This window comes from Neofelis nebulosa, chromosome 3 (assembly GCF_028018385.1).
Source record: "Neofelis nebulosa isolate mNeoNeb1 chromosome 3, mNeoNeb1.pri, whole genome shotgun sequence".
In the NCBI taxonomy this organism is placed as follows: Eukaryota; Metazoa; Chordata; class Mammalia; order Carnivora; family Felidae; genus Neofelis; species Neofelis nebulosa.
In genome coordinates, this window is record NC_080784.1 from 168,332,430 (window position 1) to 168,349,547 (window position 17,118).

The window sequence follows — 17,118 nt, forward strand, 5'->3', positions numbered from 1 at the left end:
TCTGATTCTAAATTTATATTTTAATATATATATTGATAACTCATGAATGAAAAAGATACATAAATTCAAACTTAAGAAGTACATCATTATCTATTAGTTACTGAACCATTATGCCAATTTTTAAAAACTCATCCAGAAATTCTAGATGCTTGTCCTTATGTTCTGGATGTTTAGTTTTTAAAACAACTTGCTGTTTGCAACCTTATGGCACAGTAACCAGTATTTCAGGGTACAACATGTGCTTAAGATGAATGTTAGCATTAAAAATAGTGGGTATACCATAGGAAACTCTTAAAAACTGAGAACAATCTGAGGGTTGAGGGGGGTGGGGGGGTGGGTGATGGGTACTGAGGAAGGCACCTGTTGGGATGAGCACTGGGTGTTGTATGGAAACCAGTTTGACAATAAACTTCATATTAACAAAAATAGTGGCTATAAACTCATAGTTTAAATAGCCTCATTGACAATTATAAATTTGCTTTTGCAGCTTTCTTTTTAGAATTGATTTGTTCATCAGTCTTTATGTGGCTACTGAAGAGCTCACGTTAAGCACAGAACTGACCTCCCTGATTTTGTTGTTGTCGTCACTTATGCTCGTGTGATTTATTTGTCTTTTCTTCAATTCATGGCATCCTGTAGCAATACTTTTTGAAGCCACTTGTCTATTTTTATTAGAGTCAGTTTAATCAAAACTAGATATTGTAACTTGCAAATTCACCCAATTCCAAATCACAGTGCACTACAAGCAAATGAATGAGACATCACTTGACCATTTTCTTTGCCTTCTTTTCCCATAGAATGGCTTATGGTTGCACTGAGAGTGCCAATATCATTCCTTATATTATCTATTAGCTATTATCTATGTGAACTATTAACAAAGTTTCATTTACTTCTTAGATTTGGATAAGAATTTTATACAAAAAAAAGGATTCTCTATTTTCTTCTTACACCTAAAAGAATGTACATACGCCACTTTGTAAACCACTGCTCTAAGCTGAATATCCTATTTCTGCTCGCAGTCTCTCTCTTCATTTATTACAATACAGCTGATTGTATTATACTTACTGACTTGAAACCAAACTGCCTCCCTGATATTAGGCCCATGTAACTTTCTTTAGAGTCTCTAATGAAGTAAAGTCTCAGATTTTCTCAAACTCTTCATTCATTCACAAAAACCTTTAATTTTCTCCCACATGGGCTGGTGTGATAGGTTGCAGTCATAGCCCCCACTCTTTACTCCTTTTAAGTACACATCTTTTTCCATTTAACTGTATAATGCCTTTACACTGAGAGTGGACCTACTATAACAGGGTGACCTGCTATAACACTTGTCACTGAATTCAACCATGTGACTTGCTTTGGCCAATGGGATGTTAAGAGACATTACTTACATAAGTGAAGACTTGAAATGGCATTGGGTTTTGCCGTTTTGTACTTCTGCCACTGTCATGAGAAAGATGAGCCCAAGGTAGCCCTGTGGCCCCTACAGGAGGATTAGAGGCACATGGAGCAGAGCTGAGTTGCCCCCATGGCCCTACACAGTGGCAGCCTAGATCAGCCAATGGCCACTACCACAGGAGCAGAAACAGCTGAGATCAGCAGAGCCCAGGTGACATCAACTGATTCCCGGTCTCATGTATTCTGAGGTAATAATACATAGGTGCTGTTATAAACTACTGCATTTTAGGTGTTTCTTACACAGCAGTAGCCAATTGCTCTTAAGTAGTCTCTAGATTTTATGGTTAAACTGATTTCCCTTAATGGCATTTACAAACTCAGGAGTAGGGAGAGTACTTTAAGCTTCCCCCATTTGTATCTTCTGTTCATTTCTCAACCCATTGCATTCTGGCTTCTGAACTCTTTTCTAAACTAAGCTCAAGATCTTTCAGCACTATTAGACACTGTTTATCTTAAATTATATGTCACATGAAATAAAGTGGTTCTTTAAGTTCTTAAAGAACCATATGGTTCTTAAGTTTTCTTTTCTCTTAGTTTGGTATTTTCTTCTACGTGTGTGTGTGTGTGTGTGTGTGTGTGTGTGTGTGTGTATTCTTTTATGGTTAATTTTCTAGAGTTTTTTTTCCTTATTTATTTTCATCAATCATGAAAAATATCTATATTAGGGGTGCCATCATAATTATCATTTTGTCACTGCTCAAAACAGTATAGCCTGGGGACATGTCTGATATATTAATAATCACATGATATGTAAATGAGCTCAATTACCATTAAAAGACAGAGATGGTCAGATTCAATAATAAAAGATCTCCCAAGATGTTGTTAATAAATTGGAAATGGTATCTTCAGAACATAGTTTCCTGTTACAAATGCAGTAAAATTAAACATCAATGACAAAAAATATAAATAAAAGAAACCAACACATTTGGAAACATAAAAACACTTCACATTATCTCCTACATATAGAAAAAGGAAAGACATAATGGAAATTATAAAATGTCTTTGAATAATAATGAAAATACTATTAATTATGCTTACTAGATAGCTATAGCAATCATGGCTTTGGAATTGATGCTTGGATAGACAAACAATAGAAAAGAAGAGAAATCTCAGAAACATTTTCATACCTATATGCACACTATATACATGAGAGAAATGCCATTGCAGATCTATGGGGAAAGATGGACCAGTCACTAAATGAACTAGAAAGTTGTTTTCTATTTGAAAACAAACAAAGTAGAATCTGTTTCATGTGACACATAATAATTCCAGGACCTAAATTTTAAAAAGCAGAACTTTTATCTTTAGAGGAAATGTACAGGGATATATTTGTGATACTTGTATATCTTTATAATCTTAGTATAATTCTTACTGAGTAGTATATTTAATAAAATATATAATGTAAATAATTTCTATAACTCAATAAGAAAAAGATAACCTAAAAGGAAATTGAGTAAATGAAATGAACACTTCATAAAAGAGAAAACTAGAGTACTTAATAAACATACGAAAATGTGGTAAATTTCATTATTAATAGAGAATGGTAGCACTATGAACCATTCACACGAATCTTAATGGCTAAAATGAAACATTCTGTTTATACCAGGTTGTACAGAAACAAGACTTCTAGGATTTCACCTTGAAAATATCTTGTTGAGGATGCACATATAGTACATTCTAGTAATACTACTTGTAGATTTATTCTAGAATAGTGGTGGCGTACCATGGTCCATGGGTCAAATTCTGTCAGTTACTTATTTTTATATATAAAGACTTACTGGAATATAGCCACACTGACTCATTTAAGTACTATTTGTGAGGACTTTCACACTACAATAGCAAAGTTGGGTGGTTGTGATACCATATATAAAGCCTATAATGTTTACTTACTGGCCCCTTATGGAAAAGTTTGCTAACCTCTGGCTTAGAGTAACTCTGGGGCCTTTGTCCTAAAAGCATTGTATAATAAGGCTCTTTGCGGTATTGCTTTGCAATAGTTACAGTTTGGAAATAGAAAAAAAAAGAATATAGAAACAGGATGAATATTGTGAAGTATTCTTAAAAAGTCATGCTATGTAGCAATGAAAATGAGTCCAAGTACAAGATACATTGCCATGAATGGATTTCAGTAATATGACTAAAAAGTCAGTGTCAGAAATGTATGCACTGTATAATACCATTTACATAAGTGTTAAAAATGTGATACAGAAACATACACTTATGTAATAAAATTTTAAGCACGTGTAGGAGAATGATAAACACCAAATCCAAGATAATTATTTCCTCAGGGAGTAGGGGAATGTGATTGAGGAGGAATAAACGAGAAAGAAGGCTTCAATAATATTTGTGATGGCATTTCTGCTGGTGATGGTTCCAAGATGTTTATGATATTCTTTACACTCTTGCATATGTCTGAAGACAAGCTAAGATAATACACAAAAGAAAGCCATGGTGCCTTTTGTGAAGATTTGCAAGTTTGTTGGGAGGAAGAAACATACAGTTGCAGTATGGGATCTGAAAGTAATGGAAAGCTTTAGGAGTAATGAAGATACACAGATAGCTGACTGGGTATTTTCCAGGTGTTCAAGGGACTGGGAATGTGGTTGTGAGTAGTTCCCCACTCAGGCAGGTAGGAAACTTGCTTTAGGTGAGGCCTGGTAGTGTGGGTTATTAAAATTGCCTACAATATAACACGAACGCCTGGTTAGGGTGGGGCGGGGGAGAAAGAGTCAGAGATTACTCTCTGTAAGAGGTTGGCAGGCACACCTGGGACACCATGAATGCTCAGGAACGAACAGTATTCCCGAAAGCAGTTTTTAAAAAGAACTCACCTGAAACTTACTGTGTATAAAGCTTACATATCTCCTATGTGTTAGATCTGCAGGAAATGATTGCCATAGAAATAGCTTCTGAAACAGATAAAACCTATCCTAATTTTACAGAAATGGAAAATCTGAATTTGATGTTTTATAAAAAGTTACAAAATGCATTCAGTTTGCCTGAACAAGTAAATATCCTATGTATTCATGTTAGGCTTGGATTTGATGGAACCGTGGTTGGAAGGAAACACGTTTATAAAAACTTAAGATAACAAAGACTCCTCTCTTAATCTAGATCTTTCTTTAAAAAAATTGAATTACACCTATATGAAATTAAACATTTTTAAGAAAGGACTCACTGAATGCATCAATTCAACCGTGAAATTTTCTCCTAAGGATCAGGGACACAGCCCAGAGCCTCTCCTTATTTTCTGTTCGTATGTCATGACCTATGGCTGATACTTACTGTCTTCATCCATTCAGCTTTTGAGAGTTCACTGAGAATCATCTGTTTGATTAAGGTTTGTACAAATGATTTGATATTTTCATAAGTAGATGGCCTTTTTCATCTATCCTTTTTTACACGCATAATTGTAGTTTGTGAAACTGCCAATTGCTAAGGTGTTAATTTCAAATGTGATGACTGTGGCTTTGGGCTCAAAAGACAGTTTCTGATTTTCCAGTCTCGGCTGTGTAATTGAACACTTTGGTGATCTATCATGTGAGTTTGCACAAACATATATTGACAAAAGTTTTAATATCTAAAGATTGTCAGTATTAATCACAATTGTGAATTGTGCCTCTTGTACAGAGAGAGAGAGAGAGAGGAAGTCAGGGAGTGGAGGAATGAGAAAGAGAGAGGGTAAGAAAGAGATTGATTAAGCTAACTTAAAGTGTTAGAGAATCATAATATAGGAATTGATCACTAGCTGGTCTGTATGAATATTTAAAATTAAGTAAGTTTTAACCTGAGGGAGTTTATCTCCAAAATATTTGTATTTTAAGTATTCCAATAACTTGTCATGTATGTTTTTTATGACTAATTTTATAAAATAAATTCTGTTGAAATAATCATCCCCTAATACTTCTTGCTAGCAATACTGTATCTCACCATTTTTTAAGATTAAAAAAGAAATATGATATTTTATAGTTCCTTTGGCAACAGCAGATGATGACTCATACAGATTTGACAGTGTGTTTAATAGTTGTTTCTTTTTTCCTTCTTTTTTTGGGGGGCGGGGGAGCTACTAAGAAGGCCACCTGCTTTTCCTTGAGATAAATACTTAGAATAATCACCCAGACCCTGGCCAAACATGCCCCCTTTCCTATACTTGGAAACTATAGGATACAGTAACACCGTTTAAAACCTTGTTCAGTTTAAAGAAGCCAGATAGATTTATTCTTTTCTTTTAATAGTAATATGTAGCTAATTGTATAAACACAATACTTATCCCATTGTGAAGTGTCAACATTTATTGATAAAGAAATAACCTTTCAAAACTTCTGTCAGTATAGTGTTTCCTCTTTATAAACTATTGATATTATTTTTGGTGGAATTTTATAGTGTCCTTGTATCTGAAACATTTATTATTTTCAAAAGAATTATACTTTATATTTCAGGAATATACAATTGATGTTTTCTTTCGACAAAAATGGAAAGATGAACGGTTAAAATTTAAAGGCCCAATGAACATTCTTCGACTCAACAATTTAATGGCTAGCAAAATCTGGACTCCTGATACCTTCTTTCATAATGGGAAAAAATCAGTAGCTCATAATATGACAATGCCAAATAAGCTTCTTCGAATCCAGGATGATGGAACTCTGCTGTACACAATGAGGTATGTTTTTAAGTTTAATATGTTGCATTTAGAGGTGCCTGGGTGGCTCAGTCGGTTTAGCCTCTGACTTCAGCTCAGGTCATGATCTCGCAGTTGGTGGGTTCAAACCCCGCATCAGGCTCTGTGCTCGCAGCTCAGAGCCTGGAGCCTGCTTCGGATTCTGTGTCTCCTTCTCTCTCGGTTCCTCCCCAACTCATGCTCTTTCTCTCTCTCTTTCAAAAATAAATAAGCATCAAAAAAAATTTAAATACTAAGAAATCTATGTATTAACAACCAACCAACCTAGTCATCAAGTATTAGCACAAGTTGAACATTTTTATAACAGATTATGGAAGTACTTATAGTATGCTTTGTAAATCCCTGGATATTAAAATAAGGTAAAATAGTATTTATGAGATTGATTCTCATCTTAGTGTTAAAGCTTAAACATTACCTTAATTATTAAGAATTGATTATTTTTGGGGTGTCTGGGTGGCTCAGTCAGTTAAGTGTCAGACTGTTTCAGCTCAGGTCACGATCTCATGGTTATGAGATCGAGCCCTGGGTCAGGCTCCTCACTAGACATTGAGCCTGCTTGAGACTTTCTTTCTCCCTCTCCTGCGCCTCCGCAACATGCACCAAAATAAATAAATAAATTAATTAATTAATTATAAAAATAAAAATAAAGAAGAAGACGAATTGATTATTTTTGGCTATTTCTTTTTGACACTACATTTTAATTAAGTGGAATTTAAATATCGTGATTTAAAATTTCCTTTATACCAACCTGTAATTTTATTTTTAATATTTCATCAGATATGCCATCAAAATTTTAAGTGATTTTTTTAAGCAAACTTTTACTTAATATTTTGGTCCTCTTTATAGAAGTTACTCTAAAGAAAAAAATATTTTTTAAAGAGGTAGTTTTTATTCAATAAGGCTTACAGGTACCATAAGCACATACATTAAGTAATCTGAATTGCCATCTTGTAAATCAAATAATATCGTGTAGTATCAATTTTATGTGATTCAACCTTTCAAAAATCATATAAAGAAATATATAGCTGTTGACTTTAGCAAGTATTCCATTAAACTCTTCTCACGAATTAATCTTTTAAAATAAGTTACTTATATAGAAAAACAATCACAAATCTAATTAAGTGGTGTATAATCTAAAATGTAAATGTTTAATAAAGGCTTTGAAGCATTGGTAACTATCAGCATTAAATACAGATTAGTCATGGGTGCCTGGGTGGCTCAGTCGGTCAAGCATCTGACTCTTGATTTTGGCTCAGGTCACGATCTCATAATTCGTGAGTTCGAGCCCCGTGTCAGGCTCTGTGTTGACCGTGCAGAGCCTGCTTAGGATTCTTTCTCCCTCTCTCTTTGCCCCTCCCCAACTTGCACTCTTTCTCAAAATAAATAAACTTAACTAAATAAATATAGATTAATCATATATTTGAGACATTTGATGTAATATTATTTCATATGAAATGTTAAGTGGTGGATTTCAGTTGTGTAAATTATTTAAGAAGAGGCAATCATAGAGTCCTCATCTTTAAAGAAGAATCTCTTAAGGACTCACTAAATGACCATTGCCTAACACAGAGATGCTAGCTATTCTCTGCCTCTCTCTCTGAATCCTGCAATACAGATGCATTACCCCTGTTGAACGTGTACTTTGATCATTCCTGTGGATTAATCCAATGACTGGAAATTTTGGCTTTAAACAAATAATTGGCAGAGAACACACAGTTTTGGAAAATATTGCATGGAGTTCTACTTAAATACTCTCTTAGAAGTATATAAACTATAATTAAGTTGTTGGCCACATTTTTTTATTGTGATAAGAGTCTTCTATAAGTTCAATTTAATACCTTTTCTATACACTTTACCTATGTGAGACATGGAATAATTGATAGTTTTCTTTATAGCAAGTTTGCCGTGATTACTCTTTAATGTGATCATGTTGATGCAGAAAAAAATATTTAACAATATGTGTCCATAATTTAGCAAATAGTCTAATTTCAACAAGATTTTTCTAGGAGGCACAGTTATATATGTATCTCTTTCTACTTCTACATTTAAATTCATGTACCTAAATGTAGTATGTGATACTCATTTTACATATTTTTGAAGGGAGCTCCTGTGAGCCGATACTGAATTCTTGTATCAGTTTTGCTCTGTGGTTGCTGAGGAGCTGATGGGTGAAAGTCGTATTCTTTTTATAATACAGATTCTTTTCTTTTTTTTCTCTAGGATTTCAAATGTTAATAGTGAATGTTATTGTGCAAATAGCCCTTCAAATATATATATACGTATATACATATATATACATATATGTATATATATACACGTATATATATACATATATGTATATATATACACGTATATATGTACACGTGTATGTATGTATATGTATACATGTATGTATATATATACGTGTATATATATATCTTCTTCTTAACAAATCACAGAGTACAAATTGGTTAAGAATATTTGTAAATAAATATTGTTATTTGAGCTCAGATTTTGTATATGCTAATGTCTTCTGAAGGATCACCTAAAAGTGAAAGAACAAAAACATTTCAACGTGAATTAGCCTAATACAATGCTCTAATGAAGATCCCACCTCATCACTGATGCTGTTCCCAACAGTAGGGAGTGATTTGTCATCACTTGCCAATTTACTTAAACAAAGAGTGAAATTTTCACTTTTAGGCTTACAGTTCAAGCTGAATGTCCAATGCACTTGGAGGATTTCCCTATGGATGCTCATTCGTGTCCTCTGAAATTTGGCAGCTGTAAGTATGGGGATGGAGGTACATATTTTGGGTCTATATAATCAAGGAGAGCTTGCTGCAATGCTCAACTATAGAGTTTTTCTTCTAGTATTGTGAAATGCTTAATATTTACCCAAAAAGATATAGAAGTAAAAGACTTGCTGATTTCCCTCAAGGAACTAATTTGCTAGCCCTATTGTACTCTCAAATATCATTATATTTTAATCATGGTGTTTAAATTATCCCTTGTTTTACTGCTGATAAAGAACATCATGTGTTTTTATACATGGGAAAAGGTAGTCTAATAGCTCCTTGTCAAGGTCCAGACCATATCATTTACCTTCTTTTCCAAGTTCCAGCACACTAAAAATGCAAAAATAATTTTTTTTGATAACTAGGAATGAATTGTAAGGGTTAGATTCTGTTGTTTATTAAAGCAATAATCAGCGTGTTGCAAATGGCAGGCACAGAAGCTGGATCTGTGCAATTATCTTCCTACTTTTCAACTAAATGGAAGTGATTTTTTTTTAATTTCCTAAAATAAATTTGAAGGGGATGATGCAGTTGGATTGCTGCATGCAGGCACCTTCTGTGTACATGAAATATTTCAGAAAAGGCTCTGTGTATTTGGCTATTCTCTGGGTCACTGAGGTTATATCTTGTATGTCAAGCAGAAGCATCCATTCTGCTGGAATAATTGAAAAGAGGGAAGGTCAAATCATCTCCCAAGGCCCACAAAGCATTTAGGGCAGGTTTGGGATAAATTCATGGAGAGGACTGTCACAGCTTCTCTCTTGTGTTAGCCTGTCCCATTACCTAAGCTTTTCAGAAACCTACCTGCTCTTTCAGGTATCCCCATCTTTGTCCATTCAGGGCACCTTTTGATTTTTCATTCCCTTGAATAGAAATGAAGTGCTCTCACCTGGTTAAAAAGATGCATGATTGAATAAGTGCCTTTACCCTACAGACTGTATCAAGTGAAAGAAAAGGGAAGAAAGATAGCTAATATGAATGCAAACTCCTCTAATTATTTTGATGACCACAGTCTTGTGGATTGAGAAGTTCAATCTCGTTTGTTCTGTTCATTCTGACAAAAGGTGTCAGCTCTCAATTTTCTTTGAGACTCTCTTCTTTAAGTACAAAGCCTTCTTTTATTGTCATGGAAACCATCACTTCAATACTGGCATTTTTTCCAAAATTATTTAAGATAGTCAATCATGTTATACAACATAAACATGATGCTGAAAAAACTACAGCAGATGCAGCAGAGAAAACCTCATTTGCATTACATAAATGGCATTAAAGAGAAAATTGAAAAGGCTTGATACCAAGGAAAGGATTTATTCAAAATGCAGCAACGGCTCAAGAAGGGAAGGAATTTTTCACTGGGCAAGTCAGTACCATTAAGGCACCAAATATAAATGATTTGATGTCTCCATTTTGAATATGCAATAAATATGCTTAAAAATATGTTAAATGAAATTTAAAAATCCCCTGTAGTGTGTCCACAGAGTAGTGAAATATTGCATGCTTGAGAACATGGAGTTCTCCATCTCAAAGTGATACTGACAACACGCAAAGTTTATTGTTAGGCATTCTCTAAGTAATTGCTTTTGGATTTCATTTTCTTTATGTTTGTTTTCTGACACTTTGAATGAACAATTTGTATATTCTTTTACTGATCCTTGATGATAGTAGGTGCCTGATCCATAAGTGTTAAAAGTATGGACATTAAGCATGGTATAACAAACCAACCCAAACCTTAAAATGTTGGCACAACAGATTTTGGCAGAAACAGGCATTTATTTATTCCTCTCTTGCTTACAAGCCCCCTTGTCTCCCCTAAAGTGATAGAATTTATGGAAACTTATCATTGTCCTCAAATTAAAGAAGCATCTTTTGTATAAATGTACAATTTTGAATTCATTTTTGTTTTGCCTTATTTCTGTTGCCTTACTTCTTTATACATTTTCTTGCTATTTAAAAGTTCCTGAATGGGAGTCTGGATATATTCTGTCCATTAGTCCAAAGGAGATTGTAAATCATCTTCTGGGATAAAAGTTAATAATTAAAAATAATTTGGGGATTTTTTTCTGGTTATCAAATATTCAGAATCAAGTCAATGTGCATTTGATGTTTAATGCAGATTAGGACTCAAAAATGGGCTAGTTACAAGAATTAAATGTAATTATTTAATGAAAATCCAATTTAGAGATAGAGTTTGTAGTAAAATGTGTAAAACAAGCTATCTTTCTCTCCTTTTTTACACTTTACTGATAAACACTGCAATGGTCTCCTGGTTTATATGTGTGTTTGTGGGCCAGGAATGCCTTTCTGGTCTTTCGTAACTTTCTGCTTTGTGTTCTCTCACCAGTCTCTAAAAACCATATTCCTGTCTGACTAATGAAATGCTATCATTGCTTTTTCATGAAACACATGGGAAGTATCAGTCACTTTCTTTAACAGATTCTTGGGCTCCTATGCAGATTTCCATCTTCTGTAAAATTAAATAACATAAGAAAATATTACGAGTTTATTGATCAATCTAGCAAGAATGAACCAAGAACTTTTTCTGGGTGACAGCCTCTGTGCCAGGTGCAAGCAGTGTAGACATGAGCAAGATAGAGTCCCTGCCCTTCAGTGTCTCACTAGTTCCTCAAAAGTGTCACTGCACTTGTAGGGTGTTATTTTCTCTTATTGATGTTTAAATGTTAAACATCACAATTCAAAAGTAGAATGATTACACGTAAGAAAACTTCATAATTTATTAATATTCACAACCATTGATGTATATTCATGGGGAAAACAAAACAAACCACTTGATGATCTGCAAATGGATTGCTAGTTATCCACATTACCAATGTTACTTATTTAATCATAATAGCAGAATCATCAGTGATTAACTAATTGAAATTAATACAGACTTAGACTTTAGAGTAACTAGAATTCATATGCCAACTATAGGAATATAACTGCTATTAAATGTGTATACACACACATACAAAGATATACAGATATATATATATATATATATATATATATATATATATATATTTAGAATCCTATTTCAAATATTGGTTCACAGAATATAATATAATTATGGATATAGGTGAATATGGAAACAGTGAAAAGAGTATTTCACTGATACTAACATTTAGTAGTAACACTCAGAAACCAGGCAACATTGTAGTATGCTATTAAAGACCACACAGAAAATAAAATGCAAACTCATAAACATTCACTTTATTGTTACTGATGCTTAAGTGTGAATTTATTTGTGATCTCAGACCTTGGATCAACGTAGGTAGCAGGGTCATCCCAGAACAATGTTATCAAACTAGAAAACTTGTCGATGGCATGTAAATGAATTTTCCAGAATCCCAGAGAGCTAGGGGCAGGGATATTGCTGGAGACAGCTAATCCTTTCTGTCTTCCAATTGACAACGTAACTCTAATGCTGAGGTTTGCTCAAGAACCAGGAGTAACTAATGCTTCTAAAACATTCCCATGAGCAAAAGTACATAGAAGTTCTTCAACAGGTCAGTAGTATAATAATAATTATCTGTTAATTCAACTGCTGGAGAGACTATCTTCATGGAGAGGTCATAACAGCTACAGGGGAAATGCCGGGGCCAGAGAAAGGCTAAGACAAGATATGCTGCCTGCCCTCCAGCACTAGAATCATCTAACTTCTGCTAAGTTCTGTATCTTTGGCCCAATAAATCAGAAGGTTATACCGGGTCTGTGTATGTTTTGTCTATTGCCAGTCCATAAATTAACTGGGATGCTATGAAAGTATAGTCCAGTGAGATCTATGTGCATTGATTTTAAAATGAACATCTTTTAAGGAGTACATATATCTTGATGAGATTATGGCATTCTGATTTATTTTACATGTTCTGCAATAACTAGTTCTCATTCTTCTAATGAAATGCATTGAATCATGAGAGCCAAGTCATTTAGTTCTTAACCAGGGAAAGGTTTTGAAGAAAAACTTACAAAACTAACTACAAAAACAGTCCTTAAACTAAATACAATGCAATTCATCAGTATTCTCATATGGTAATAAGTTACCTTTATGCCCAGAGAGTGCTATCATTTTGAATTATAAATGTTATTTCGTAAGAGTTTGCTATTGCTATTTCGAAGCGAGCCATTTAAATGGACTTTGGGTATTTAAAAGCTATTTATTACAATGTCTTCATCTACTACCTTGGAATTATGGGAGATATTTTAACCATCTCAGGGCTCAGTGATTTTTGTAAGCTCTGAAGAGATATTTGCTGTTCACTTCTCAAAGTGATTGCAATGAAAATACTCTGCGGTCATGATTTTCTCTCTTGATCTGCTTCAACATTCTTCATATTGAAAGTTGTAAATTTCAAAGGCTTTTTTTTACTCTATAAAATATTATCTATAAATATCAAGTTTTATAATAAATAGTGTTTCTATGTAATATATAACTTTTGATGTTGCACTTTGTTGATGGTTCTTAACTAAAGTGCTTAATTTTTTTTTTTTCTACAGATGCATATACCACTTCAGAGGTCACTTATATTTGGACTTACAATGCATCTGATTCAGTGCAAGTTGCTCCTGATGGTTCCAGGCTAAATCAATATGATCTGCTGGGCCAATCAATTGGGAAGGAGACAATTAAATCCAGTACAGGTTAGTAAAATGAGCCTAAAAAGGAGCAACTTTTTTTTTTGATGTTTATTTATTTTTGAGACAGAGAGACAGAGCATGAGTGGGGGAGGGGCAGAGAGAGAGGGAGACACAGAATCCAAAGCAGGCTCCAGGCTCTGAGCTGTCAGCACAGAGCCCGACACAGGGCTGGAACTCACAAATTGTGAGATCATGACCTGAGCCGAAGTTGGACGCTTAACCAACTGAGCCACCCAGGTGCCCCCTGCAAAAAAGCACGTTTATAATAAAATTGATGGGTTGAAGTCATTGGAAATACGTTAGTTTGCTTAACAACTTTTGCTCCTGGGCTCAAGAACTAGCAGCACAGATTGTAGAAGCTTGTTAGATATTTACAGTCTCAGACCTGACTTCCTACTAAGTCTGGATCTGCATTTTAACAAGATTCCAAGGAGATTCCAAGGAGGTATGCACAAAGTTTAGAAACAGTGGTCTAAAATATACTGCCAATTCAAAAAGTGCATGTCTTTTCAGACAAGACAATTTTACCCTCAAACAGTGTTACAATTTCCCCAGTTTTCTAATTATTTTCGTCCTATTTTGGATAATTTATGACTATTCAACTCTTGATTTCTAGATAATTACTACTGGCCTGCATGGGAAAGCTGATGCCTTTTCTTTCTTTAAAAAAAAAATTTTTTTTTACCGTTTATTCAGTTTTGAGAGAGAGACAGAGCGTGAGCAGAGTAGGGTTAGAGAGAGAGGGAGACACGGAATCTGAAGCAGTCTCCAGGCTCTGAGCTGTCAGCACAGAGCCTGATGCGGGGCTTGAACTCACAAACCATGAGATCATGGCTTGAGCCGAAGTCAGACACTTAACCGACTGAGCCACTCAGGTGCCCCAAGCTGATGCCTTTTCTAAGGGCCACACTCATCTAAGAAAAAGCAGTCACGTTGAACTAATGATTGTATATCTGTCAGGTGTAACCTCAGAGACCAGAAAGGAAGGTAGCTCTCAGGACTGGATAGAAATAATGGTAGTGAATTAGAGTACACATACAACATTGAGACAATCAGAATGGGTGACAGGGTCAAAAGTGGAAAATTTGGGCCAAAAGACCGGGTCAGTTTTGGAGATGTGACCAGAGACTGGCACTTTAAAAAGCTGGAGAGTTAGAACAATCAGAGCAGAGACTGGAAGTTGGTATCAGTGGGGATAAGAGACCTGAGCAAGTAAGATAATTCATGATCAGAGAGCATTTGTGCATCCTGTATCCTCTTGGTCAACAAGCATGACCTGGAGAGAAAGAGAAATGCCGTACCTCAGGCATGTAGTGCAAGTTTCTTGGTAATGTTAAAATTCACTTTTAAAAATCCTTGCTATGCTAAAGAGGCATTTAAAGGTTTATACTTTTCATGGCGTATATGTGATAAATTCTTTTTTTTTTTTTTTTTAAATAAGGGACTGTTCTTTCTCAAATCCGTTCCATTTCCAAAATGTTCAAACTATTGACTATTACAGTTCCTTAAGCTTCTTAAATTTTTCTTCTAGGTGAATATACCGTAATGACAGCTCATTTCCACTTGAAAAGAAAAATTGGGTATTTTGTGATTCAGACTTATCTGCCTTGCATCATGACTGTCATTCTCTCCCAAGTGTCATTCTGGCTTAACAGAGAATCTGTTCCTGCAAGAACTGTGTTCGGTGAGTGAATAACTACACACTTTCTTGTACAGCACATTATGTTTTGTAGCAAACTTTCAAAGGCATTATCTCTCTTGATACTCACACCAGTAATTTGTGGTGTGTGGGGCTGGGCATATCCGCTCCTTTTAGAGGTGAGGAAGCTGAGGCTCAGAGAGTTAAATACAGAGTCAGTGCCACCCTGTTAATAAGAGATATAAACACTACTCAGATTTTATGGAAATATATTCAGTCTTCTTTCTGTTTTGCTCTTCTTTTATTGTCAAATTGGTTTCCATACAACACCCAGTGCTCATCCCAACAGGTGCCCTCCTCAAGGCCCATCACCTACTTTCCCCTCTCCCCCACCCCCCATCAACCCTGTTTGTTCTCAGTATTTAAGAGTCTCTTATTGTTTGCTTCCTTTCGTCTCTATTTGCTCTTCTTTTCATTTTGCTTTTCATCATTTGTTTCCATGTTAGCATAAAGAGAATATTCTTAGAGGCTTTGACTTGGAGTATAACAGTACTGTATTTCTGGGTTTTCTATGTTTATTTCTGCTTTGTTCTCTTTTTAGATGGACAAAGATGATTTTTGTATTTCAGGTTAGACAGAGAAAGGGAAGAAGAGAAAGAGAAAGAGACCCCTCATTCACTACGACTAGTGTGTTTAATAAAGTAATTTTCTTGATTTTAACGATGCAGGGGAATTACTGCTTTTTGGATGAATCGGAGTAGGCTGAACACATCTTGCGCAAAGTAGATTACCTTTGTGTGTTTGTTCCCCTCGTTCATTTAACGTTTTATTGAGGATACACTCTGTTGGATATTGTACCAGGCCTTAGAGCTCAAATACATATAAAATATAGCCCCTGCATTCAACTAGTTCAGTAATAGCGGAGGGCAACAGAATAAGCAGAAGAGATAATGGTGATACAAGATTAAGGCATTATAAAAGAGGTATATAAAAGTTATTACAAGAAAGCAGCAAGGACCCTCTCTAAAAGAACTGGTTAAGTAGTTTAGTTAACACTTGAGCTAAGTCTTGAAGGATGATGGGAGTTTCCCAGACAGATGGAATTAGGCAGGAATCCTACCAGAAAGGGAGTCTGTGCCATATCATCAAGGGATGGAAGCACATAGTGTGTTCAGTTGCCGTGAACTTCTTCAGTGTTAGTGTAGATACATACAGATAGAAGTATTGTTTGAGGCCTAGATGACAAGAGCCTTGTAACCCAGGCTAGCACAAGGTATCTCTATCTTAACAGGCTACAGCAACTCATTTTAGTATTTTGAAGGCATGCAAAATGTTTAGAACAATGACTGACATTTAATACGTGCTATATGATATTAGCTGTTCTTATTATCAATGCACAAAAATTGGTTTGATTTTCAACACCAGCAATTAATCATTCAAAAGGAAATTAAGACAATGATTCTATTTACAATGCATTGAAAAAGAATAAAATACCTAGGGATAAATTTAACCAAGTAGGTGAAGGACTTGTCCACTGAAAAACTAAAAAAACTTTGCTGAGAGAAATTAAAGAATACCTAATTAAATGGAAAGACATGCCATGATCATGGATTAGAAGACAGTACTGTTAAAATGGGAATAATCCTCAAAGTGGTCTATAGATTCAATTCAATACCTGTCAAAAGTCCAATGGCCTTCTTTTACAGAAATGGCAAAAGGCAATCCTCAAATTCATAGGGAATTATAAGAGGCTCCAAATAATCAAAATAATATGGAAAAAGAAAAACAAAGTTGGCTACTACACATTTCCCAGTTTCAAAACAGTACAAAGAAAGCTACATTAATCAAAACAGTGTGGTAGTGGCATAAGGATAGGCATATAGATCAATAGAATAAAATCAAGAGAGAAACAAACATTCACGGTGAATTGA

The 17,118-nt window shown here is 34.8% G+C and overlaps 1 protein-coding gene across 4 annotated transcripts in view; it reads left to right on the top strand.

The window, feature by feature from the left end:
* Nucleotides 1-17,118, top strand: part of GABRA2 (gamma-aminobutyric acid type A receptor subunit alpha2) — a 128,181-nt gene that overhangs the window by 70,252 nt on the left and 40,811 nt on the right. For all 4 annotated transcript variants that reach the window (XM_058722706.1, XM_058722707.1, XM_058722704.1 and 1 more), the window contains 4 exons: nt 5,898-6,118; nt 8,819-8,901; nt 13,408-13,551; nt 15,080-15,232. In XM_058722706.1, the coding sequence (XP_058578689.1) occupies nt 5,898-6,118; nt 8,819-8,901; nt 13,408-13,551; nt 15,080-15,232 (601 nt within the window). The remainder of the gene's footprint in view (nt 1-5,897; nt 6,119-8,818; nt 8,902-13,407; nt 13,552-15,079; nt 15,233-17,118) is intronic.